The sequence below is a fragment of the Crotalus tigris genome, unplaced genomic scaffold (assembly GCF_016545835.1).
Source record: "Crotalus tigris isolate CLP2741 ecotype Arizona unplaced genomic scaffold, ASM1654583v1 scf7180000018504.2861643, whole genome shotgun sequence".
Classification (NCBI taxonomy): Eukaryota; Metazoa; Chordata; class Lepidosauria; order Squamata; family Viperidae; genus Crotalus; species Crotalus tigris.
In genome coordinates this window covers 1581148-1609067 of record NW_024097043.1, presented here as the reverse complement: position 1 = coordinate 1609067, position 27920 = coordinate 1581148, and the positions used below count along the sequence as shown (strand labels likewise).

At 37.7% G+C, this 27920-nt stretch overlaps 1 protein-coding gene across 4 annotated transcripts; it reads left to right on the top strand.

Annotated features, from left to right (window-relative positions):
- The first annotated feature begins 11 nt into the window (after positions 1-11).
- LOC120312455 (inner centromere protein-like) lies at positions 12-27682 on the top strand. Of its 4 annotated transcripts, none has more exons than XM_039353196.1 (18): positions 12-152; positions 1511-1651; positions 2980-3096; positions 4396-5114; positions 6235-6283; positions 9721-9751; positions 11806-11923; positions 12261-12354; positions 13058-13193; positions 13268-13387; positions 14322-14431; positions 15015-15135; positions 19760-19849; positions 20499-20596; positions 20944-21025; positions 21729-21833; positions 24947-25106; positions 25476-27682. In XM_039353196.1, the coding sequence occupies exons 2-18, from the start codon at positions 1515-1517 to the stop codon at positions 25688-25690; spliced, it is 2502 nt and encodes an 833-aa protein (XP_039209130.1). In that variant the 5' UTR covers positions 12-152; positions 1511-1514; the 3' UTR covers positions 25691-27682. The 4 variants fall into 4 exon arrangements, with proteins under 4 accessions (XP_039209130.1, XP_039209127.1, XP_039209129.1 ...); XM_039353193.1 differs by lacking the exon at positions 12-152 and adding an exon at positions 475-817; XM_039353195.1 differs by lacking the exon at positions 12-152 and adding an exon at positions 475-840.
- Positions 27683-27920: the final 238 nt, after the last annotated feature.

The window sequence follows — 27920 nt, the reverse complement described above, 5'->3', positions numbered from 1 at the left end:
CCCCACCTAATTGAGAAAGTGCGCAGAGAAAAGGCAAGAAAAGCTGCCTTTCCCAGAAGGGACCGGGGAGCGAGCGAAAACAGGAACCCAGCAAAAGCAAGCGAAGTGCACCTTCTCTTGTTATGTGACGAGGAAGAGCAACGGCTCCAAAGGTATCAGCAGCAGCTTCCTAAAGACGCTCTAGTCTAGGGGTGTCAAACTGCCGGCCCGTGGGCCGGTTGCATCATACGGAGGCCGCGCCCACCCCAGCTCCGGCAACGTGACGCGGCAAGTTTGACGCCCCTGCGTCTAGAGCAGGGGTCTTCAAACTTGGCCCTTTTATGACTTGTGGACTTCAACTGCCAGAATTCCTTAGCCAGCGTACCTGGCTGAGGAATTCTGGGAGTTGAAGTCCACAAGTCATAAAAGGGCCAAGTTTGAAGAGCCCCTGCTCTAGAGTATGGTCGCCAGTTGCAACTTCTTTCCAGGGCAGATTTTTTAACGTTTGTGGCTTTTCCTTTCTCTCCCGAGGCCAGTCGTTGCTTTGACCGGACTTCAAAGCCCTCCAAGGCATCTGACACGAAGCCGCGATCCCCTCCCCGCTCCTCTGCGATTGCAGCCTGACAGACTAATTCAGTGACTCTTCTCCCTTTCCGCCCTTGGGTTTAAACGTGCAAGAGAGCGGAGCTAGTCGGGGCGCTTTAATTTAGAAAAAAAAAATGAAAAAAAATAAATCCAAGGGAGCATCCGGAGATACGACGCTGCCGGAGATGGTTTGCAGCGGCGCAACGCGCGCAAGCTCACATTTCGCCCGAGGCGCCTTATGTGTTAGGCTCAGGTGTTTGCTGTTGTTCAAGTGGGGTATGCGTGCTGTCTCTTGCGGAGGAATTGCCTCTTTTTTGTTATCTGAAAACTGCCTTTATTGTTATTAATGGAAAGGGGAAAATAGTATTTATTTATAGATGGAAGGAGAAAAAAGTGTTTTTTTAGTTTGTAGGATACATTAGTTACTTTTTACTTGGCTCTGCATTTGGTTCCTCTGTAGTTCTTTTTGTTAATTTTTCAGATAAGCGAGAAATTATCAAGAAAATGAACATCCCTCCCCCCAAACAACTAACTAGAATTTAATTAAGTCTTCTGGGGATGGTTATCTGTAAGTGTGATTGTGGGCTTCTTGAAAATGGTGACACTATTCACTTGTGCTCTGCTAGAGAAAAATTGTAGTATTATTACTTAGTTACTTATTTACTGTAGAAATAAAATCAAGATAAACAAAATCATATTTCACTTCTTCACTAAAAATCTGAGAGTGTAGCTGTGTAACGGCACAACTGACTTCCCCCTCTGAAAACAAAATATTTCTTTAACATTCTCTTGTATAATAATATGCCCTCACAACAAACCTGTTGTATGAATGAGGGAATGTCGTTTCTTTTCCCATCTGAGTAGTTTAGATGTTTTTCTATTTTGTTGGAGCCAATTCAGTGTATGTCTAATTGATTAACATCTTCTTTTCTCTTCTTTTATGCAGCATCATGGCTGAAGCAAGACAACCCATTCATCTTCTAGATGTTTGCAATCAAAAATTCTCAGAATTCTTGTTCAATGCTGAGCATAAGTGCTTGGTGTGGTTGAGAGAAATTGAGGAAGAAGCCATGAAGATATTTGATAGGTATAGAATCTTGAATTTTGCAGAATGGAAAGAGGGTTGGGTTTTTACTCCCAAGGGTGTAAATTGATTTGGGATCATATTTTCACAGCAAAGTTTATTGCCTAGGATGGGATTTTTTTTAAAACTGACTTATGGAATCCTAGGGTTCCAGGAAAACAGGAGGAAGTTCTGAGAGTGAGTAAAAGCAAAATAATAATAGTAATAATAGCAATAGTAGTAATAATAAAAATAGTAATAAATTTCTCCAACCCAGCTACATTTCTGTCATTAGAGCTTTGTCTGTTGGTCAGTGATTTAGGTATTTATTTCTTACCAGCAAGTTCTGCAACCTGAAAACGTTTGAAAATCTCTAGCAGAGAGCAGCATATCTACTACAGGTAGTCCTCAATTTACGACTACAACTGACCCAAAATTTCTGTTAAGTGAGTTTTGCCTTTTTTACAACCTTTCTTGCTACAGTTGTTAAAAGAATCACTGCAGTTGTTAAGTTAGTAACACAAGTGTTAAGTGAATCTAGCTTCCCCATTTACTTTATTTGTCAGAAGGTGATCACATGTCCTTGGGACACTGCAATTGTCATATATAGGAGTCAATTGCCAAGTGTCTGAATTTTGATCACGTGACCAGTGGTGGGATTCAGCCAGTTTGCATCAGTTTGGCAGAACCGGTAGCTAATTTTTTGTTCCCCAGGCCCAGAATGGACTTCTGGAAGCGGCATCCACACAGAGAACCCATTGTTTACATATTTGAATCCCACTACTGCACGTGACCATGGGGATACAGGAACAGTTGTGTGAAAAATGGTCCCCATGATCATGTGATCACAATTCAGATGCTTGACTCCTACTTATGATGGTTGCAATGTCCTGGGGTCATGTGGGTCATGTGATCAGCTTTTGTAACCTTCTCACAAGCAAAGTCAATGGGGAAGCCAGATTCACCTAACAACAGTGTTACTAGCTTATCGACTGCAGTGATTCTACTTAATAACTGCAGCAAGAAAGGTTGAAAAATGGGGCAAAACTCACTTAGCAAATGTCTCACTTAACAGGAGAAATTTTGGGTTCAGTTGCGGTCGTAAGACTACCTGTACTGTACTTCCTTTGTCCATCCTCTTTCAAATAAAGTCTGATTAATTGGGAGGAGTTTATTAATTATCCTGAGTTAATGAATTCCTTGGTTATCAAATATGTTGGTCAGATAATATCAAGAATATAGTAAGTTACATTTCAGCATGGGTCATGAAAGCAAGATACAGACTTCTCTGTATTGCTGTTAATTGAAATTATTGAGATCTATAGGTTTTTTTAATTATTATTTTGGACCAGTAACAACTTTAGTACCGAACCTGAACTGATGCCCAAAACACCATCTCAGAAGAAGTATCGGAAAAAGAAGCGGTCTTCATTGTTTAAGGATGAAAATAAAGAACTAATTAGAAAAAGGTAGAAAAAACATTTAAGCTTTTTAATTTGGATTTGTACCCAAAGATCTCAGGTTGTATGGATTTTTGATGTTTATCTGGTAATATAGATTAATAAATTAATACAGCTTTCAGATTTCATCAAGATCATGTTCTTCTGTTTGCTAGTAATATCTTCCTATTACCATAATGCACATGCACTTCCCTTTTTATTTTTCAATTAAGTCTTTAATCCTGTTTTTCCATATTGATTGATTTCAAAGGGCATTTATGTACACTGATAGACTTAGATGAAATCAACATGGTTAGACAGCTGTTGATGGAGTATTCTATGCTCATTGCTAACTAAAGAAAACTCATTAGAACGTTGTTAAAATAACTCCATTTTGCCTAAAAAAATAAGCATGGTGGATAGAGTCACCAGTGAAAAAATATTTAATATCATTAATGTTGATGTTCATGGCCCTCTAAAATAAATAACTTGGTCTACCCAAAATAATGTTTTTTGATTTCTAAAGCAAATAACTTGCTTCTTCTTTTAGTTCTTTAACTGTTGACATGATTCAATTAAATGTTTTGATAATTTTTACAAATCTTGGCATAACTTTATTAATGTTAGACCCAGATGTCTCACAATTGGAGATACAGGAAATGCATTAGTGTCTCCATATTGTTTACTTTCAATAGATATTATTGTAAAAGCTTGTTATGTTATTACAAAACTTCATATATAAATTATAGTGCTTCATATAGACATTATATTTTCATCTCCTAAAAACCTCTCTGCAAAAGTTTCCTTTTTCATACTTGTTGAATTTCCCTGCAAACTACTCAATTTATTATATGCCAGTCCATGAATTTTATTTAAAGTCAAAGTATTATCCTTTACCCTTTTCTGATGAAAATGAAATGATTGCAATATATTTGAACGCAAAAGTAAAAGTTCCTTACATTTTAATTATTTTCAAGGAAATTTCCTCCCAAATAAGTATGCAGTAATTTAATTATTCTGCCTAGCAATTTTGTATTTTTAAGACACATTTATGTGCTGATGCATTTGTCTAACTGCATCTAGTAGCTTCTATACCAATTTTAAGATATGAATACTTAGATATGTGGCTGGGGAATTCTGGGAGTTGAAGTCCACGTATCTTAAAGTTGCCAAAGTTGAGAAACATTGCTCTATATTTTATTAGGTGCCTAGTCAATCTAGTAAATACATAGTGATGTAGGAAATATAGAGAGTTATTTTAATTTCTACCAGAACAATTTTATTGAAATTGTTTTAATTTTTGAATTAACCATTTGTTTGTTTTTTAAGATTATCTAAAGGACATGGCAGTTTAAAGACTGAATCTTTTCAGAAGGTTTCTCCAAGAAGAGTACTGAATAGCCTCAATGTGGGAGATGCAATATCTTTGCCAGATATTATGACGAACTCTTCTAAGGGAACTTCAAAAGTACAGTCTGACAGGATAGCTATGGGTCCAGTAGGGGAACCACTTGGTACTGGCTGCTGTAAAATTGGTGAAATACAGGAAAAAAGGAATGAGGGCATGAATGGAATCCCTGAAATTTTTATTGCGCATTCAGATGACCATTTAGCTGATAGTTCAAGGGTCACTGAGATTCCCATTATGTTAGACAGTCCTGCAATGCTAGTTCCGAACATCGCTGATCCAATAAAGGCAGAAAAAAATGGGAATGCATCAAGATTACCAAGTATACCCACTCTAAAAGAATCTTTAAATGGGAAGCACACATCCGGAGAAGAGATTCCACCCCAAGAATTACTTAATAATAATTTGGATCCAGAAGGAGAACTCTCCCAAGGCCTGAAAGAAAGTTCTGCTGCCTCCGCAGGGTCTTTGTCAGGCCATCGTCGTCTAAGTAGACCACACAAAACTCCAAGGATCTCACTGGTGGAAAAATACTCACTGAGCAATAAAAGAAAAAGCACAATTCGAAAATCCATCAGCAGGACAATTGCCAGGAAGCAAGTAGCTCAGGACTCATCATCTGCTTCAAGTCGAGTAAGCTGTAAGTAAAGGCAATTAACCATGTCAATATGCAATTGTTGTAAGTTGTAGAAAAGTTGATAGGTCCAACTGGTTTTTTTCATAACAATACGATACAGGGCTTTGAAAAGGGGCATTTTGCAATGCTCAAGACACATTCAGAGTACCTTAAATGTAAGCATTGCTTACATTTCCCACTGAAATTAACTTGCTGACCTAGAAATGAGAGATGTGAGTTCGAGTTCTGGCGTAAGTATGAAACTAGTTGGGTGATTTTGGGCCAGTCACTCTTTCTCAGCCCAATTCGTCTCACGGGATTGTTGCTGTGGGGAAAATAGGAGGAGAAAGGAACATTATGCATGTTCACTGCCTTGAATGACTTATAAAATAATAAAGGTGGACTTAAAATCAAATATATAAAATGCAAAATTTCATCAATATCACAAAGTTATATTGTTCTCTACAGTTCATAGACCTCAGCATATTTAAGACTGTATACTGAAATTTGATAGAATATATTCTGATTTTTGCAAATTTAGATTAATATCTGGGCTTACCTCTTTTCTAATTCAAATTTGGTATGGATCTGCAGAGCATTATTTGCTTCCAACTCTGAAGTTAAACTTAAATCTTGAATTTATTCAGTTAGTTTAAAGCATTTCTAGGTTTTGTTGGCAAAATGTTTCCTGAAAAACTATATTTTGTCAGCAGAATTTGCCTGTTTATACTAAACAATATTACAGGTACTCATAACATAACTTTTATGCAAATCCAGATGAATATAATTTTGGAATGAATAACCAATTCTCTTTCCACTGTGACTGTAATGATCAAACCTAGTTTTGTTTGACAACATAGGTCTATTTTGGTGGATAAATTTAAGGAATGTGTATTATTATTTTTTTATTATATTTAAATGTATTTGCCAGTCACTTTCCAGAGACTCTGAATGGTTTACAAATTGTTTAAAAGATAGAAACAAGACAAAAATAGCAAATGCTAGAAAGTGCTAGAATTCCTCCTGCATTGGGTGTGCAGTTTCTCTTTTATTGAAAGCAATACTTATATGTACGTATTCCTATACTTACTACATACTTATTATACTTACTATATTTATTTAGTCTAACATTTTCATTCTCCAGGCCATAGTTCCACTGAAATATTTTTGAATGATGAAAACCACAAGGATGGGTAAGCAAACTTTTGAAAACCTTTGAAGGATTCTAATAATTTAAATCTTACTGAACTTCATCTAGAATCAATAAACATATTCTGAATCTGTAAACCTTTGAAATTGTTTGGAATTTTTTAAAAAAGGTTTAAAAAATGGTTCTATTTATATTCTCAAAATTAACGCCATATTAAATGATTCAGAATCATGTAGCATTCAGATATCTGATTTAAGAAGTTGTGTTTTTCTAGAACTGGAAAAGAGGTTATTCTTGGTATTTATCTCTTCTCCATCAGTGCCACCAACTCTTCTTTGAGGAATGAAGAAAAGATTATCATAATACATCATTGGACTGTATAAAATTCAAAACGACAAACAACAAATAAAATTTACCTAAATTTTAACTCAATAGGCAGAAAATAATCCAAGGTTTAATGTTATGGTGGGTGGGTGGATGAATGTTACAAGCATATATACAGATATATACATCATTTCCAGCTTTTTGTTGTTTATTTATTTTGGTTTACTTTTTGAGTTTACCTGTGTAAGTATTTATATTTCTTTAGGACAAATATTTTCAAGGATTATTTTTCTCAGTAGTGTATGTCTTTGAAAGTTGATGTTAAATGGTCTATACAACCCATTCTAGATGTGTCTCCCATCTTTTTGCCTGTGATCCCTCTTTAAGGACAGCTCCATCTAATGAACAGTGCATTTGTCTAAATAAGAGACGACTGTGTTATCAATTATTGTAATAAAATTCTTCTTTCTCAATTTTTTTCCCTTTCATTTCAAGTTTTATACATACCAGATACTAGGTTATGGTGGCACCATTAGTTTGCTTTGATTTAATTTGGCATACTTGCCCTAAAGAGTGATCATCGCTGGCATTTTAGGAAATTGTACAATTCAAATCATTTATACTGTGCTACTAAAGATCAATGGTTCTTTGGAGACAGATGGGTACTTGGATCTGTCACAATCATTAGTTTTAAAGTCCCTGGAACAATAGTGTATTCACTTTACATTTATGCCATATGCAGTATAAATAAGTGAATACTAGTTTGATAATATTTACCCATTAATAAGAATGCTTGAACAATTATGAATAGCCAGGCTGTTATAATCAGACAAATCTCTGATTATACTGAACTCCTTAAAGACTTCTAAAGTTTGGGAAGAGGATTTGGGATTTGAAGTTTGGAGTCAGTTTGGATTTCTAAAATTCCCTTTAATTCTATTGACCATAAAAATAATTCATAGATGGTACCTGCATTCTCAGACAATTCCATTATATGAATCAAAATCTTTTTAGATGATGCTGTAGGATGTAATCAGATTAGTAGATAGGATTATTTCTGGTAGCATTGCCTATTCCATTTTTCATTTCAGTTGAACATTTTCAAGGAGACTGGAAAAAATAGAGAAATATATAATAATTCTACTGAAGTATTATGTTCCATTTTTTCTAGGATATATAAATGATGGCACAATAGATTTTTTTATAGCTACCGTATTTTCCGGTGTATAAGACGACTTTCTAGAGCCTGAAAATCTTCTCAAAAGTCAGGGGTCGTCTTATACACAGGAATATACGGGTAGCTGTTCTCTGAATTTAAAACCAATCTGCCCCCTAATGGCCAGCCCTATTTTTTTTACAGAAATAAGCACTGACAGGACAGAGCTTTCTAGCAGCAAAGGAGCTCCTATTGTGCTCATCTATAAACAGAAATTCAATATTGTACTGTATTTTCTGGCGTATAAGATGACTTTCTAAAGCCTGAAAATCTTCTCAAAAGTTGGGGGTCGTCTTATACGCCCAGTCGCCTTATACGCCGGAATATACGGTAGATGTTCGATTTACTATGGCAAAATGCTGGAAAACTAAATATATTTAATATTTATCAATTCAGAAAATAACATTTGGTGAAAAATTAACATGGCAGCAAAGAATCTTGAACAATCTTTAATTAAAAATTAAAGATCAACTGGTGCTCATTTTTGCTATATTAGAAAAATACAGAGATTTATTTATTTTGCTTTTGTGCTGATTCCAACATTTCAGCATTGAAGAGTATATATCTGTGATGTCCCTATGATTATTTATGAATTGTATGTACTGGTTTTAGAAATCAGTTGACTGAGGATGTACTGGTTTTTAGAAATATGTTGATTGAGGATTTGTATATATTGTATGAAGATGATGCCATATTGTTGGCATCTACAATCTAAAAGATTTGTAGCAAACATTATATATTTTTATATGATTATATGATGCATTCAGCATGGATCATACTGAAAATTAAGATATTGAAGATGAGATAGGTGATGCGGAAAATGAGGTGAATGATTACAGGTTATGCCTAAAAAAGAAAAATCGGAGCATGTAAATGCATAGTGTATCTTAGTAAGTTTACTAAAGATGCAGAAATGAAAGGAATATAGATACTGGTAAAAGATAATGTATAATATGTGGATTGTTGTGAAGATTGTTTGAAATAATGTAAATAGTTGTATTTAAGAGTGTGTTTCTGCGCTCTTATGTGGAAACGGAAGCTGGATGTGTTGAGAAACGTGAATATACATTGGCTTCAGTGGGAATGGGTTGCTTAAGAAATACGAGTAGTAAAATAGAAAGAAATAGGATCAAGAATGAATTGGTGAATGAATGAGGTTTTAATATAGAAGTGAAAAAGAAGCGCTACACATTGTTGATATGGCCACTTGGAGAGAATGAATGAGGATTAAATTACAAAGCTAATATATGAAAGAATATATGAAGAAAAAAATGAATACATGAAGAATAGGAAGACACATTCATGATAGAATGGTGAGATCCTGAAAATGTCAGGGCTGGTACTATAAAAGAAAAACAAAACTCAGTAATGGAATCAAATATGGCTTGCAAATATAAAAAATTATGAAGAGCACTGTGAATGACTTTGTTGGAAACTGAAAACTAAAATAAAGTTTAGTTGGATTTCCTTTTTTTCCTTTTTATCTTCTGCTTTTCTTTCTTTTCTTTTTTAGTACATTTGACTTTTTTCCCTTATATTTTACATAACATTGCTTCTCTGAAAGGAAATAGCATGGTGGGTGTATATACACATATAACCTTCATTCAGCAACCACATTTGAGACCAGGAAACAGTTGTTAAGTGAAGTTGTGACTATGCTTGTAGTCTTATTTCAATTTTACTTTGCTTTACAGATCTGCAAAAGTCATAAATACAAGGACTGGTTGCAACAGTTGTAACAATAAATGGTCACTAAATGAGGCAGTCATATGTGTGTGTGTGCACGCATACATCCATTTTCAGACCTCCATTTTCACTGTTTTTTGCATTGTTGTTTTTATGTTGTCTTTAAATAGTATCTGTTGATCACAGTACATTTAAATAAAATAATGAAAACTGAAAAAAAGTAGGGTTAATATTTGCCCAAATTCTCTCTTTAGGCCTTTGACACAGAATGCTGAATTAGGAGAGGTAAGGTCTTGAAGATATACCTATTTGGATTTACATGATGGATTGCCTTTTGCCCTTAGTGCAGTTCTCTGAACTCTGATCACAATTCTTAAGACATTTCTAAAGTTATGCAGTTGAATTTACCATTCCAGTTAATTATTCAGCCAAGGTTGAGGGTGACTACTGCTTCAAGTCATCTATTAGAATGCATAAATTTTAATTCTGTGGAGAGGTGAGAATGTCCAATCCTACTGAAATCAATGGATTTAGGTCCATCTAAATCAGTGGTTCTCAACCTGTGGATCGGGACCCCATTTGGGGTCGAACGACCATTTCACGGGAGTCGCCAAACAACGCAGTCCGCCATTTTTTCCCCCTTTTCCTTAGCTGTGCTACTCCCTTTTATTCTATTGGCTTTTGAAAGCCAATAGAATAGACTCTCTTGAATAGAGTCTAACTCTATTGGCTTTCAAAAGCCAATAGGAATTGTCCAGGCTGTCTCTGCCCTGCTGAGCCCGCCAAAAGTCCCATTCTGCAAACAGTGTTGCACCAGTTGAGTAGTCCTCGACTTATGACCGGTTGAGTAGTCCTTGACTTACAACCGGTTGGGGGTCGCGGCATTAAAAAGGTTGAGAACCACTGATCTAAATGCAGAGGACCTGCTTGGACAGAAAATAAATACGTTAGTCAGTATAGCTTTCAACTTCAACTCTGCAATTTAATTCCCAATATGATTTTGGGAAGATGATTTTATTTGACACTTGTTTTCCATTCATATGTGTCTTTTTTGAAAAATTAATTTTGTGTCATTATCTCATTTAGGGAGGTTTAGCATTGTATAATGGTGATGAACAATCAAGTAAAGGAAGTAACTTGAAGTTACTATGTTAAAATGTGGAATCTCTGTTTACCTAGGTAGGGTATTGCTACAAAAAGATTTTTTAAAGCAAGCTATTTTGTGGACCAGTTTATATGACTGGGCTAAAATTGCAGATGATAGTTTTATGGAATGTCATTTCAATATGCAGTTTCTCAATCCATGCAGATACAAACATATTCTTCATAGTCTAGTCTTTCTAGACTGTGGAAAGTTTAGAAAAAGTTTTATTGGATCTTCACACACAGCATATCATATTCAGGATAAGTATTTTCATGACTTTGACTGGGTCTCTCTTACTTGGTACTAATTTTGCTTTTCGTGAAGATAGAAAATTAACAGGATGTTATGACATTCCTCTTTGCCTTCCTTGGACAATGTAAGGATATTTGTTATTGTATTCATATATAAGTAAAGGCTACTTTGAGTAGAACTAGACACCTGATGAAACATGTTGATGTTGCTTTCTTAGTAACAATGTAGAAATGGTTTGCCATTGCCTATTACTGAATTCTTTTTTCCATTTCTCATCCCACCCAAGCACTGTCCGTCTTTTTAAGAATTGAAAATGACAGCTAAGAGCTGCCGCCTTCAATGACATACTTATGTGAGATGTTATTTATTTAACAAAAATAAAAAATAACTGTTCTTGCATTTGTTCCCATTGATAGCCCTGCTGCTTTAATTTTTTTTCCTGCATTTTCGAATCAATCAGCATCTTGACACATACAGTCAACTTAAAATGAGAGCCCAAATATGGGAAAATATTGTAAGACTAATATTCTTAGATATATCTCTTTATCTAGAACAGTGGTTCTCAACCTGTGGGTCGGGACCCCAGAACGACCATTTCACGGGGGTCGCCAAACAACGCAGTCCGCCATTTTTTTCCCCCTTTCCTTAGCTGTGCTACTCCCTTTTATTCTATTGGCTTTTGAAAGCCAATAGAATAGACTCTCTTGAATAGAGTCTAATTCTATTGGCTTTCAAAAGCCAATAGGAATTGTCCAGGCTGTCTCTGCCCTGCTGAGACCGCCAAAAGTCCCATTCTGCAAATGGTGCTACACCAGTTGAGTAGTCCTCGACTTATGACCGATTGAGTAGTCCTTGACTTACGACCGGTTGGGGGTCGCGGCATTAAAAAGTTGAGAACCACTGATCTAGAAAGTGCAAAAATAATGTATTGTTTTTTTCTTAGCCTCTGAACAGTCTACAAAAAGAGCCTTGTGCTCTGGATGCATCTAGTCTAATTGTTAGCACTCCTATGCACAACCCAACACAATTTGAGAGGCACCAAGACAAGACTTGCAATAAAGGTAAATAATGTCATGGACAGATGGGACTTTTCATTAAATGATGTTAAAACCCTTAAGTAAATTATTCTATTTTTCCCTAGATAATTTTTATGTATACGATCTTTGTCTAGACTTTTATTTTTAAGTCATAACATAAACAGTTTGCTAGTATATTTAGTGTCACTGTAATTAAAATTTATGAAGGAGTTTTGAATCTTGATATCGTTTTTCTATTTACATTAGTGCTACTAAGAACAAGTTCTGTCCACCATATATGCTTTATTTCAACTTAGCTGTTTTTATTAGGCAAAAAGATTTTGTGGCAAGACCTCTCTTACTAATTATGCTTTTCTTGCAGACAGACTTGAGACTATTATTACTGACTCCTACATCAGTAATTCTGAAGATTTAGCCAGGAACAACAGTTCCCATGAACCAATGCAGAATATCCGGTATCCATCCTTCCTTCCTTCCTTCCTTCCTTCCTTCCTTCCTTCCTTCCTTCCTTCCTTCCTTCCTTCCTTCCTTCCTTCTTTCTTTCTTTCTTTCTTTCTTTCCTTCCTCCCTTCCCTTCCCTTCCCCCCTCTCTCATTTTGATATACCTGTCAGTATTAGATTTATGAAACAAAATGGTTTGAATTTTATCAATTAGCAATTATCTGGAAAATAGGAGGCAAAAGGAGTCTGAGGTACTCCTTCATCTCAATATGTTCACCACCCAGAGTTATTCACAAAAATGTTAAAGACAGGATATAAATAAATAAAATCCTGCTATACTGATACAGTATTAAAAGAAGATAGAACTACCATTATAAATGTTCGTAAGTAATGGGTTGAAATTATTAACACTGGTTTTTTTATGAAACAAAATCTTGTGAATGGTTGGATTCATAGCTCATGAAAGTGGAACACTTTATTTTCAATGCTTTATACTTACATACATCCTCTCTCTTTCCCTCTTTCTACTTCTCTCTTTTCCCTGACTTTAAGGCTTTTCCAAGATTTTCCACTTTGACTTTTGAAGAGCCTAGTTTTTGAAGGAGAACTCCCAAACTTTTTGGATATGCTGAATAGTAAAAGTCTTAAGTTATTCCACTAAACAAAGATACGTACACTGTATAACTGAGAAAACTTTGTGTATTCTTTTTTTTCCAGGAAGCAAAGTTATAGACAAGCAGTGGAGGACCTACCTGCTCCTTCATGCACAGAAGATAAAAATCCTAGTCCTTTCAGTCATACAACCACATCCACTTCTGCAAAGAAAATGCTGCCAACATCTGGCCCATCCAAGGTAGGTAAATGTCATATTAATATACTCTTGTGTGTAATGCCCAAGCAGTAAAAGCAAATATATTTTTCTGACAGATAATACAACCTTTCAAAAACTTCTTTCAAACCATGCAAAAGAATCAGCTTCTCAAATCTCCTGGGTCTTCAGGGAACAAAGTCCCCAAACATAGTACTCCCTGTAAATCTGCCACCAAGGTAAGAGGTTTTTTTTTTAATTTAAGTTTAGAAATAATAACAATCTCTATATCAGGAAGTCCTGCTAAAATTGGTTAGAGAAACCAGATCTTTGTAGCAGAGAAAATGTTCTGCATGATGGAATCTAAGTTCAACTCCTGTTTCAGTCATGTAGGTCTAAGAGCCCCCCCCCCCGTCTCTTTCTCTGTGTGTGTGTGTGAGAGAGAGAGAGAGAGAGATGAATATGATGAATATTAGAAAACTAGCTACTAATGATACTAATGTATTATTATAAGACAGTTCTATGCTTAAAGAGTTATAACTCCTTATACCACATTCTTGCACCACAGTGAACACATTGATTCTATAAAATACCACAAAATGGCACTATGAGAATAGGGGGATGTCCATTGGAGAGACCAGTAAGAGAAACTGAATGTGATCAATTCTGTTTCTCTTCAAAGTAGGTGTTGAGGTAATATACAGTAATTTCAATGCTGATGTCCTACCTGCTGTGGCTAGGAGGATAATGAAGGTATTTATTCTGAGCCTGCTGCCATATTGCATTTTTCTATAGTCCGATGTAGATAGGGCTATTATTCAATCACACTGATAAATGAAATAGTCATTAGGCATTTATGTTCCTGGAAGTTGATTTGTATTTTCTTTCCATATTCCTTCTACAAAGGGGGAGTTTGTTGTAAGTAACTATCTTCCTTATTTTCTGGGTTGTGATCCTAGTCTTTCAAATTGTTTAAAAACACTTAACTGCCCTAAAACCACTGTTCACTCTTATTTTGGACATGTCATTCTGCACGTGCTGGTGTTTTGCACTACCACATTTCCTTGGTGTGATTTAATCTGGATACAAAAGATGGGAAAAAAAATTGCTGGCAATTGGGCAGAAAATGGTCACAGCAACTTCAGTTAATATAAATCTTCCATAACCTCTTAGGAAAAGGAGCGCCAGCGTCTGGAGAGTCTTCGAAAAAAACAAGAAGCAGAGCAACAGAGAAAGCAGAAAGTGGAGGAAGAAAAGAGACGTCGATTGGAAGAGATAAAACTGTTAAGTACATGTTTATACCTGCATGCAAGTAGGGATTACACTGAATAATTGCTTTTAGTGATAATGTTTTGCAATACAACTTTTGTAGAATATGGACACTTCAGGAACAGATACATGTTTATAAAAATATAGCAAAATTACCAACGTTAATTTTTTGTGAGCAACGCAAAAAAGCTTCATCAGGTTAAATCAGTGGTTCTCAACCTTTTTAATGCCGCGACCCCCAACCGGTCGTAAGTCGAGGACTACTCAACCGGTTGTAAGTCGAGGACTACTCAACTGGTGCAGCACCGTTTGCAGAATGGGACTTTTGGCGGGCTCAGCAGGGCAGAGACAGCCTGGACAATTCCTATTGGCTTTTGAAAGCCAATAGAATTAGACTCTATTCAGAGAGTCTATTCTATTGGCTTTCAAAAGCCAATAGAATAAAAGGGAGTAGCACAGCTAAGGAAAAGGGGGAAAAAATGGCGGACTGCGTTGTTTGGCAACCCCCGTGAAATGGTTGTTCGACCCCAAATGGGGTCCCGACCCACAGGTTGAGAACCACTGGGTTAAATGAAGTGCTTTCTACATATTACACAGAAAACGTGAAGAGCGACTGCGAAAGGCATTGCAAGCTCGAGAACGAGTAGAGCAGATGGAGGAAGAAAAAAAGAAGAGAATGGAACAGAAATTTTCTCAGCTTGATGAAAGAAATGACAAGGTATAAAATGGCCTGACAACAGATTTTCTTCATGATTGTCTTCACATATTGTCTGGAATGTTCAAACATCATATTAAGTCAGAAATCTGGAGGGAACAAAGAAGAAGCTGGTACATTTTGCTGGGTAGTTCCACTTATTCTATGCTTGAACACGTCCAAGGAATAGGAACCCACATTTGTTGGGATAATCAGTTCCAATGTCAGATTGCTCTTATTGCTAGGATATTTTTCTAATATTCATTCAGAATTTCTTTCCTAAAATTTAAATCTATTATTTTACATATTACACTCTGGATTGATAGAAAACAAGTTATGACTTCCTTTGCTACCAAGAAAACCACTTGGGGGCATCCATAAAATTATTTGGAGTTGAATTCAATTTGAAGGAGACTTTACCTTGGCTTTTAATCCCCCTCTAGTCCAGGGGTAGGCAATCCAAAACATTCAAAGAGTCACTTGGACCCGTTTCCCACTGAAAACAAAATGCTGGGAGCCGCAAAACCTCTTTGATATTTAAAATGAAGATAACACTACATATATTCTTTTTTACCTTTATTATATATCTGTGTGTGTGTGTGTGTTTGTGTGTGTGTACAGGGCTTTTTTTGTCATAGAACAGCCAGAACAGAGTTCCGGCACCTTTTTAGATGGAACCTTGTAGGGTAGGCAAGGTGGGTTGTATGACGTGTGTGAGTTCTGGCACTTTTTTTTTTTTTTTTTACAAAAAAAGCACTGTATATATAAAATAAAAGTAAAAAAGGATATATGCAGTGTTATCTTCATTTTAGATGTCAAAAGGCTCTCTCTCTCTCTGTGTGTGTATGTCTGTCTCTCTTTCCTTTCCCTCTCTCTTTCCTCTCTCTTTTTCTCTTTCCTCTTTTTTCTTTTTCCTCTCCCCCTCTCTTTCTCTTTCTTCTCTCCCTCTCTTTCTCTTTCTCTCTTTCCTCTCCCTCTTTCTCTCCCTCTCTTTCTTTCCTCTCTTTCCTCTTTCTCTTTCTTTCCTCTCTATCTCACTCTTTCCTTTCTTTCTTTTTCCTCTCTCTTTCTCTTTCCTCTTCCTCTCTCTTTCTCTCTTTCCTCCCTCTCTCTTTCCTCTTTTTCTCTCTTTCCTCTCCCCCTCTTTCTCTTTCCTCTCCCCCCTCTTTCTCTCTTACCTCTTTCTCTTTCTCTCTTTCCTCTCACTCTCTTCCTCTCCCTTTTTCTCTCTCTCTTTCCTCTCACTCTTTCTCTCCTTCCTTTTTCCCTCTCTTTCCTCTCGCTCTTTCTCTCTTTCCTTTTTCCCTCTCTCTCTTTCCTCTCTTTCTCTTTCCTCGCTCTCTTTCCTCTCTCTCTCTCTCCCTCTTTCCTCTTCCTCTCTTTCCTCTCTCTCACTCTTTCCTCTCCCTCTCTCTATTTCCTCTTTCTCTCTCTTTCCTATCCCCCTCTTTCTTTGCTCTCCCCCTCTTTCTCTTTCTCTTTCCTCTCCCTCTCTCTCCCTCTTTCCTATCTTTCTTTCCTCTCTTTCTCACTCTCTTTCCTCTCTTTCTCTTTCCTCCCTCTCCCTCTCAATCTCTTTCCCCTCTCTTTCCCCTCTCTTTCCTCTCTCTTTCTCTCTCTCTTTCCTCTCTTTTTCCTCTCTCTCTCTTTCCTCTCTCCCTCTCTCTCTTTCCACTCTCCCTCTGTTTCCTCACTCACTTTCCTTTTTCTCTCTCCTCTCTCTTCCTCTTCCTCTCCCTCTTTCTTTCCTCTCTCACTCTCTTTCTTCTCCCCCCTCTTTCCTCTTTTTCTCTTTCCTCTCCTGCTCTCTCTTTCCTCTTCCTCTGTTTCTCTCTTTCCTCTCTTTCTCTTTCTCTCTTTCTCCCCCTCTCTTTCCTCTCTTTCCTCTCTTTATCTTTCTCTCTCTTTCCTCTTTTTCCTTTCTCTTTCCTCTCTTTTTCTCTCTTTCCTCTCTCTTTCTCTCTTCTCTTCCTCTCCCTCTCTCTCTTTCTATCTCTTTCCCCTCTCTCTTTCTTTCCTCTCGCTCTTTCTCTCCCTCTCTTTCCTCTTTCTCTTTCTCTCTTTCCCCTCTTCTCTCTTTCTCTTTCCTCTCTCTCTTTCCACTCTTTCCCTCCCTCTCTTTCCTCTCTCCCTCTTTCCTCTCTCTCTTTCCTCTTCCTGTCTCTTTCTCTCTTTCCTCTCTTTTTCTCATTCCTTCTCCCTCTTTCTCTTTCCTCTCTTTCCTCAATCTTTCTCTTTCCTTTCTCTCTCTTTCCTTCTCTTTCTCTTTCTCTCTTTCCTCTTTCCCTCTTTCCTCTCTCTCTATCCTTTCTCTCTTTCCTCTCTTTTTCTCTCTTTCATCTTCCTCTCCCTCTCTCTCTTTCTCTGTTTCCTATCCCCCTCTCTTTCTTTCTTTCCTCTCCCTCACTTTCTCTTTCTCTCCCTCTTTCTTTCCTCTATTTCTTTCCCTTTCCTCTCTCTTTTTCCTCTCTTTCTGTTTCACTTTCCTCTCCCTCTCTTTCTCTCCTACTTTCTCTGCCTCTTTCCTCTCTCTCTCTTTCCTCTCTCTTTCCTCCTATCCCTCTCAGTTTCCACTCACTTTCCTTTTTCTCTTTCCTCTCACTTTCTGTTTCTTTCCTCACTCTCCCTCTCACTCTTTCCTCTCTCTCTTTCCCCTCTTTTTCTTTCTCTTTCTTTCCTCTCTCCCTCTCTCTCTTTCCACTCTCCCCTTCTGTTTCCTCACTCACTTTCCTTTTTCTCTCTTTCCTCTCTCTTTCTCTCTGTCTTTCCCCCTCTCTTTCCTCTCTCTCCCCCTTTCCTCTTCCTCTTCCTCTTCCTCTCCCTATCTTTCCTATCCCCCTCTCTCTTTCCATTTTTTCTCTTTCCTCTTCCTCTCACTTTCTTTCCTTCCTCTCTTTCTCTTTCTCCCTTTCCTCTCTCCCCCTCTCTCTCTCCCTTTCTCTTTCTCTCTCTCCTCTCTCTCCTCTCTCTCCTCTCTCTTTTATCTTTCCTCTCCCTCTTTCTCTCTTTCCTCTCCCTTTCTTTCTCTCCCTCACTTTCCTCTCTCTTTCTCTTTCCTTTCTCTCTCTTTTGTCTCTCTTTCCTTTCTCTTTCTCTGTCTTTCCTTTCTCTTTCCTCACTTTCCTCTCTCTCTTTACTTTCTCTCTCTTTCCTCTCCCTCTCCCTCTTTTCTCTCTCTCTTTCCTCTTCCTGTCTCTCTGTTTCCTCTCTCTTTTTCACTTTCCTCTTATCTCTCTCTTTCTCTCTCACTTTCTTTCCTCTCTCTTTCTCTTTCCTCACTCTCTTTCCTCTCCCTCTCTTTTTCTCCCTCTTTCTCTCCCTCTTTCCGCTCTCTTTTTTCTCTCTTACTCTTTCTCTCTCTCTTTCTCTCTCTATTTCCTCTCTTTCTCTCTCTCTTTTTCCTCTCTTTCCTCTCTGTTCCTCTTTCTCTCTTTCTCTCCCTGCAGCGCGAGTACACCATGGTGGCTGCGCTGGCAATGGGGAGTGCCACCGCAGGGACGAGGGGGATCCTGACCCGCCGCCGGCTCCGCCGCCCTCGTAGCCCAAGGTCTCCTTCTCTTGCAGCACCAAGGGCGGTGGCAGCTGTGGCTCTCCAAAGGCGGCCGAGGAAGGCGCCACCGATGGGCCCGAGGTGGGGCTGGGTGGTGGAGAGCCCCGTGGCAGAGGCGGCAGCGGGAGTATGGCGAAGGGGCATGGCTGCCTGGTCGCCGTCACCTTTTCGGCCTCACTCAGCGCGAGTGGCAGTGACAGCGAGAGGACGGTGAACAGGAGCGGCTGCCTAGTCGCCGCCGTCTCTCCGGCCTCGCTCAGTGTGACCAGTAGCAGTGGCAGTGGCGACAGCGGGAGGACGACAAAGAGGCCACGGGGGAATCTCTCGAAAGAGGCCACGGAGATCCGCTGCCCGCGAGATGGCCGAAAGGCGCGGGCGGGGAGAGGAAGCTACCGAGACCTGGGCGACCCCCCCAGACTAACATAGGCAACAGTGGAGCAGGGCGAGGGGAGATCTGCCGGGCAGGAAAGAGGCATCCCAAGACTGGCCACCCGTGGCTCCTTACCCAGGTTCTGCCACCTTTCCAGCAATCCTCCCAGCTCTTCCTCCACTGCCATCACGTGCAGTCCGAAGAAGGAAAGAGGTTTGTGGGCAGTCCCAAAACTGAAGAAGTTCAACCAATCAATTCAAACTTCGTGAGAAGTTTGAATTGATTGGTTGAACTTTTTTAGTCCCACTTTTTTTTCAGACTGCACATGGTGGCTGAGGACAGGGAGCCGCAGGAGACGGCTGAAAGAGCCGCATGCGGCTGTGGAGCCATGGGTTGCTGACCCGTGCTCTAGTCCTAAATCTATATTTATTATAGCAATAACACTTAGACTTACGTACTGCCCCATAGTTCTTTACAGCACTCTCTGGGCAGTTTACGATGTCACCTTATTGCTCCCAACAATCTGGGTCCTCATTTTACCGATCTTGGAAGGATGGAAAGTTGAGTCAACCTTGAGTCTGTCAGGATCGAACTCCAACCTGTGGGCACAGTTTGCCTGCAATATCGCGTTCCAACTACTGTACCAAACAGGACTTGTTATGTAATATATCTCCCCAGTCTTTAATACAAAATAAAATAGATAGAATTTTGACAAGTTCTTTGCACAGATGCGAGAGGAGAAAACAGCAGAAGAAAAAACAAAGAAATCTATAAAGAAAATAGAAGCAGAATTCCGAAAACTGAAACTGCCACAAATGGTAAGCACTATATTGACTTTCCAGTAAAATGGAATTATAGAGAAGGAGGCTGTGTATGCCACAACTAGAATAGGCAAACTCCAAAGAGGCTTTGATCATACTTAAAAAATAATGTTTTTATTTCTCTGTGATCAAAAATATGAAAGCCTCACAGATTGTTTAATTGCTGCTGGCTTGCTGTTAAAGAATATCCAAAGGGAATGAAGGATGAACAGACTGTATAAGTACTCATGTTAGTGTAGCTTTTTAAATTCACATTCATAGGCCCAAGCATTTCCGTGTGTTTGGAGATAACGATAAATGTAGAATTTTCTAGTTGAGACACTACTTTCTTTGTGTCTTGAAGAATGGTGGAGTATTCTGTTCTTGATCTGACAATATATATTGGTAAGATTTGAAAAATAATAGCTGTACCATCTCATTTCTAAAATTTGTTCTTAACATATTTATTACTGCAGTAAAAACTGTTTTATATATTTTTATATAAATACATGAGTCTAGGCTTCTCACCAGCACTGTAAGTGTTCTTGTTTTTCCATATATATTCGTTTGTGTGTGTGTGTGTGTGTGTGTGTGTTTGTGTTTGTGCGTTGTGTATATATGTATTCATGCATGAATGAAAGACACTGATTCTCTATGCTTGTTTCAGGAAGAAGGGCCAAAGCTTCAAGAACGTCCAGAAAAATGGAGAACAATTGGGGAAATTAAGAAAATGCTGGAAATCAATTGCAATAGACAGGAAAAGGGGTGAGAATTTTGTTTCCTTAATTCTGTAAGCTACCCAGAGCTGTTTCAATAGAAGATGAGTGTCAAATAAATTTAATAAATAAAATAAATAAGGAGGAGAACTATGAAGATTGAAACTATGGGTAAGTCAAAGTTCAATGAATTACAGGAGACACAAAAACAAAACTGAAAATAATGAGCCAAATAACCAACTTTGAAATGGTATTACTTCATTTGAAGGTAATTATATCCAGGAAAACTATTCACATTTGGGGAAAGTTTACATTCCCAACTGACTTTTTTGACAAGGATTTCCAAGCAGTCAGTGCACTGCAAGTATTTCTATATTAACTCAGCTTTGTTTTTAGGCACCAAAGGCACCAAGATAAAGAGAAGCTGGTGAAAGTTCAGGAACTCACTATAGTTAAGGAAGAGGAAGAAAACGTAAAGGTATGTTAATTTATTCAAAAGCCAATATACGGGGGGGGGGGAATTAAGATCGAGCAAGCTTTTGCCAGCAAATAATATTTTCAGCTGCATTTCCAAAATGTATGGCTTCAATTTCTTCCTGTCACTTTGTTTCTGTCTGAAAGGAATACTGCCTTTGCATGTCACTTACTATTTTAGATTTTTAGGGGAGACAACATATTGTTAATCACATGTGATATATAGAAACTAAAATTATATATACTTAAAGCAGATTATGCAACTGTATTTATTTATTTATTTATTTTCAAATATTTATATGCCGCCCAATCCCAAAGGACTCAGGGCGGCGTACAAAGTTAAAACAATCATAAAAACAATAAAATAATACAGTCATAACTATAGTTGGTTTTGCCCTAGGACCAGGAAAAAGGCAGTGGTTATAACTGTAGTCCTTCTTGGCATACAAACAGTAATTATGATGGAAGAGAATGGGGCAAATGTTGGATTTCACTGTGTGTTTCTTCAGTCAGGTAGCAATTAAAACAAACAAACAACCAAAAAAAAAAAAAAAACAAATCTGAGGACTCATTAATGGATCATTTAATAGATATCCAAGAAGAAAATAATTCTGCAGAATAGACAGATTGGCGTATGTTGCTTTTGTGTGGCTTCAAATCGATTAAATTGGTTGGCCTGGTAACTAAGACTCTTCTCTGGTTAATAGGAAGAAGAGAATCCTGCTTCACAGGCTCAGCTGCAGCAGGACGAGACAGCTGTGCAGGTGGAAACTGTCCCTGCTGCATGTGGGTGGCTGAATATAACTGCTCAGGTGAGTAGGAACTATTTTGCAGGCTTCTCCTGCAAGATGGGAAATGATTGAGGCCTGCAGTCCGTTATTTAGGTCTTCCCTCATTTGCAAATTGCCACGCCAGAAATATAACTTGTCGATTTCTTTATGTTTTCCTCATGTGTTCCCATGATACTGCCTTTAGCTTATCACCAAGCCATGAAAGAGATTGACCTGAGTTCTTTTTGTTGTTAGTTGCGAAGTCATATCTGACCCATTGCGACCCCATGGACAATGTTCCTCCTGGTCTTCCTGTCCTCTACCATCTTCTGGAGTCCATTTAAGCTCACTCCTACTGCTTCAGTGACTCCATCCAGCCACCTCATTCTCATTGACCTGAGTACAATACTGATAAGCTGAATTGGTGATGAAGTCACCTCATTCAAGCATTGCCCAAAGGAAGCTTCAAGGCGTATTCAATCTGTTAGGCTTTGCCACTACTGTACCTACTTGAAAAGAAATCAAATGGCTGTAACAACTCAGGACTGGATCAGGAAGATATATTGCTTTGGTTTTCTGCCTACCCAAGGGTAGGCGGAGAGCATTTTAGCTCAGCAGTGGAGAAAGGCATGTAAACTGGATGTAGAAAGTATTAACATTGTCCAAGGATTGGAATAGTTTTCCGCTTCTAAATTAGAGGGACATTTCTGTACATATATACCTGTTCTGCTTTCAGATAGACAAACATCGTCAACATTTATATTGTGTGATTTTCTTTCCTCTTTTTGTTCTGTCATCACTCAGATACTTTCTGACACAAGGTTTTGCTTCTAGAACTTCATACATTCTTTCTCCGTGAAATGTCAGTAGCTTTGCTGTTGAATGAATATTGAACATTTCTATCATAAGCTATCTTTATTTATCAAAATACGTAGTCCCCCATGCTTAACTGGGCCATCTTTGATATACTTTAATGACTTCTTTGATTTAAATCTTATATTAAGCAGGAATAAAGGTGAATATATATGTCCTCAGATAATATTGCAGGATCCAATCTGAGTTTTGTCACTGGGACCAGAGGTTTAGTCTTCCAGGCTTTCGGACTCTAGGCTCTAGGCTAGAGAGAAGTTCCTTGACGATGGGCTCCAGCATGAGTCCAAAAGCTTAGAGGTCAAAACCTCTGGTCCCGGTGATTGACCCAGATTGGATCCTTATATTAAGCACTTCCTGAACTATATGCCATCTGCAAAATATAATCCATGCAGGGGAGGAATCTCTATTTGTGCTATAAACCAGACATGTCAAACATAAGGCCCGGGGCCGGATGCAACCTGCAAAGTGGTTTCATATGGCCCGCGAAGCCATCCTGGAAACAGTGAGGGAACGGCCACCACTGCCTTGGCCCTGACCCAGGCCAGCCGGGAGCCAATGTACAATTTTGTGGTGGCCATCTATGCTGAAATGCATAGTCTTAGTTCCATAAGCTCCCCCCCCCCCGCATGGCCTGAGAGGAACAATGAGGCTCCTCCAGTGGACCATGCCTTGGCACTTGCCCTGGTCCCAACCCCTTCTGCCAGAGACCCTCAGATCTATCCCACTCCTGCCCAGGCTCCCACAGACACCCTTGACGTGAACGATGTAGAGCTGGCCATGCCCACCCAGTAGGCCACACCTACTCCATCCATGCCCACCCAGTAGGTCCTGGCCACACCCACACACCCCGAGGGCAACCGCAATGCTGATGCGGTCCTCAATGAAATTGAGTTTGACACCCCTGCTGTAAACAATTGTGGGTTCTGCAATATTTGTATATGATCACAAGAGGGCAGAGAAACATGATTGATGAAGTTCACTGATTTACTCAGTTGAAGGGAAAGGTTACTGTGCTCAAATTGTTGCTCTGTGAGACATAATCCATGCTTTCTGTGGTCCCATTTTAAGTAAGCACAGGGCTTTTTTTGCCATAGAACACCCAGAACGGAGTTCCAGCACCTTTTTTGGATGGAACCTTATAGGGTAGGCAAGGCGGGTTGTATGACATGTGTGAGTTCCAGCATGTTTTTTTTTTTTTTACAAAAAAGCACTGAGTAAGCATATATGTTAAGGTATTTATAATGAGATCCACAAATATCTATGATAAAGTATTTTTCTGATACTACTATTCTGAAATGTCAAATAATTTTTAAAAGGTAGTTTGTTTGGAGACTAAAATTCTGGGTATAAGTTGATCTGTAATAGTCATAGCTGTATTTATTTTAATGTGTTGTTATACAAAGGACTTCAGCATTTGCAAGCTAAACATTAATCTGCCAGTTCTGTGGAAAGTACAACAGGTGAAGGGCTGAAAGATTGAAAATAAACATGAGTTAGAGAATTAAAAGAAAAAAAACCCTTGGATTAATGTTTCACATTCAAACATCTTCATTTTAGCTAAGCTAAAGATAGAGCTAGATTGTTTGAAGTATATCATTAAATGTCCAGTATCTTACACAAACGTAATTTGAAATATGCCTTTATTTAAAGTCTTACTGACTTTAGACACATATCTGTTATAGATTTAAGCAAAATAAAATAATGCAGTATATTAAAAATATGTTAGCATAGTAAGAAAACCTATAGTTATTATTTCAGCCATTTAAGGAGGAAGACATTATTTTGATGGGTTTCTGAGTTTGTGAAGTGTGTTGAAGCAAAGTTAATGCTAGTACATAAAATAGCCAAACTTATGTAGTCCTTTGTTCTTTTTTAATGCAATTGTTTCCATTTGGCATATTCAAATAGAAAATTTGCCTCTACCCACTGTCACCCCCTTACTTTATTTTTAGAAAATTGCAGAACTGAATCACCTGGGTTTTGTGATTCAGTCATCTGCCTCTTTCTACTTATTCATTTTTCAGATAGTAATCATTGATTACACTGTATATTGTTGGTAAAGAGCTTCAAATTCTGTTATTCATTTGTCTGTAAACACATCTGGAGGAGAATAGCAACCTTTCCATAATCTTTGTGTACAATATAACTTTTAGCTGCTGCTTCCATGAAATAGTGTATGCATAAATTTTGGAAAGGCAAGCAGAGTAGTCACAAAGAGCCACTGTTGAAAACTGCTGTGTTTGTAACATTGATTTATGTATTCAACCTTCCCTGTATTTTAGAAATGTTATAGTGGGAGTTCCAACCAAGTGGATGCCCAAGGTCTGAAAGATACAAAGTCTCTCAAAATCAATCTGAATGACTATGGAATGGATCTCAATAGCGACGATTCCACTGATGATGAGAGTCAACCTAGCAAACCCATCCCTTTGTGGGCCAGCGGTATATATGCGTCTTTCAGATTTACATTTTACAGCATTTCTTGTATCTTTATGATAAGAATAAAAGAGGGAAAAAATAGAGCCGGTCAAAATTCAGTAAATTATCATATGAAATAATGATACTGATAATTGGAAAATCTGTATTCTTTTCCATAGTGCCAACCCTTTTAGGCCAAGACAAATGTATGTCTTTGACTTGGAGTGACAAGCAGTTTAATATACTTGTTTGCTGCAGCCCAATTGATTATTATTAGAATTACTGGACGAACTTCACATTCTGGCCATTTTTTAACATTGTAGAAGTACTTTGGTTGGAGATGGGTTGCTGTCTGAAGAATTACTCATGTATGAAAAATGATTATTTCCTCAGGGGTTCAACTTAATGAAGCTGTTACATACCAGTACTACAATCCTCCAGATATCAACAGGTTATTTGGTCTCATATCAAGCCCTAAGCTAGAGAATATCTTCTATAAAAGTAAGCCAAGGTATTTCAAGCGTACAAGTTCAGCTGTATGGCAATCGCCACCTCTTCCCGGATCCAAACCAGCCCTCCGGATGTCCAACAGCATGAAAAAATACTGAAACTATTTCTTGTCTCACTACACTTATGTTGCATCTGTAAATCATTTTAGTATTTTGTGTGTTATATAATAAAGGTTGAAATGTTATATCTATCTTTAGCATTTCAGGTAACTATGATTTGCTTCATATTATGTTCCAAGGGATTCATAGTATTTTCTAGCATTTGTACTAATGAGGAAAAAATTAACAGTAGTCATAATCTGATATATTGTTGGTTGGTCTTCTCATTATGTTACCCAATACTAAAAGATTCTTAACTTTGAGAATTGATTGTTACACTAATTGGAAGTGCTTCTACCAAGCCATCTTGGATGGTTTATTTCTGTTTTCTAATTCTGTTCTGGCTTATGCATGTTATACCCAAAGTTTTATAATTAGATCAATGCATATAGATTCACTTCCCTAAAAGGATATGCTTTCCTGTTATGTGACATACAGAATTGTATAGATTCACAAATAAATGTTTTGCTTGTTTTCTAGAAAGCCAGTGAGTTCAGGGATTTTACATTTCATGATTACAGTACTTGCTTGTCAAAGGGTAAATATAGGTATTTAGTTGAAATAACCTGTATCTAATTTATGACCAGTGCCTGCCGTATGTTTCACTGTGCAAAGAGATTGAAGATTTTTTTGCTAGCATCTTGATTTGTAGAGATGTAAGTCTTATTTTCTGCTCTTTGTTTTGACAATGAAGGGTTTTGCATTCTATATTTTAAATATGGGGTAGCTTGTGCCCCCTGAAATTTTAATAATTGTTCTTTTGGTTTCATTTTTGAGGAAATAAATTTGGGGGTTGTTTCATCATAATCAATGAGAGGAAGGAGCAATCCTTCCTTATACTTCAAAATGAAAATTCATGCTACATCAACATACTTTAATTAGTACCTTCTCAGCAATTATACATAAAAGACATCCATGTATGAGAGGTCCAATTCAAGTAGTATAGGCAACTCTTAGTTTAAAAAAAAAATGAACCAAGATACTTACTGTTCTACAGGGAGTTGATAGAATTAATGGGAGCAGATTTTCATTGTATCTTTTTTTGTTTTTGTTGCAGACAGGGACAATCTGTTTAATCAGACCATCTTCATTCTTTCTGTGTCTTTTAAACAGTTTTGAAATTAATGGACTAGAGACTATATATGTCTGCATGATAAATATAAATGGGATATCTATGCATTAATAAAGATGGAGAAGATGTGAAAGTGTTTAATTGCCTTCAGTTTGCATCCCTCTCTTGTTTTGCTTTTCAACTATTCATGCTAACCTTTATAACTTGTATCAGAATAGATTTCTTTTGGTTTTCTCTGTTCCAATTTGGATATGCTTAACAACAAAGCAGAAGGAAGAAAAATTTGAATCTGCGTAATGACGGAAAGATGTTTGGTAATTCTGGAAGAGAGGAAAGAGAGACAAACAAAAAACCCTTGTTCAAGACTGCCTGCTAGGGTCATGAGTCACCTCAAACATCAATTAAAAAAACTCATTCCAACTCAGCATCTTTTGTTTGCATAAATTTAATACTTTATGGGCATAATGTAATTTATACTTTAATCTGTATTTAAGACTGCAGACATTGATTCAAAACTAATGGATTGTATTTCTTTGTACTTTACCAATTGCATAATTGTGTGGGAAGTTTTTGTTTTTGGTATCTGAGTAAAATGGACAGGGCAGCTAGTACTGAATGATCATTTGATATAAAACACAGCAACCAATTGATCTCTGGAAAAATTAAGAGAATCCAGGTAATACCTATATTAAAAGGATTGCATTTACTATCAATTTGTTCCTGAACAAAATTCCATAGTATTAGTTTTAAAATCTCATATGGCTTCATTTCTGGATAATTAAGAAAATACATTTGTTTCCCCATTCTTTGAGATTATCTGTGGTTGCTAAGGACTTGTCTCACACAATAGAATCAATCTTCCCTATAGTCAGGCATCCTAATCTCTTTCTTACCTTACAAAATGAGGTCATAAAATCACATTTTTTTTAACCGGGTCAAGGATTTTAAGTGATGTTTTTTATATCTCTGTGATTAACCTTGGCCTTATGTTTATAGGTAGCCTTCACTTAATGACAGTAATTGAGACCAGAATTTCCACTACTAAGAGGCGTGATCAGAAAGCATGATGTCACATGGTTGCATTGTTTAGCGATGGCAATTTCAACATGTCAATTGGTCATTAAGTAGATCCCATGTCATAAAGTGGAATATCATATG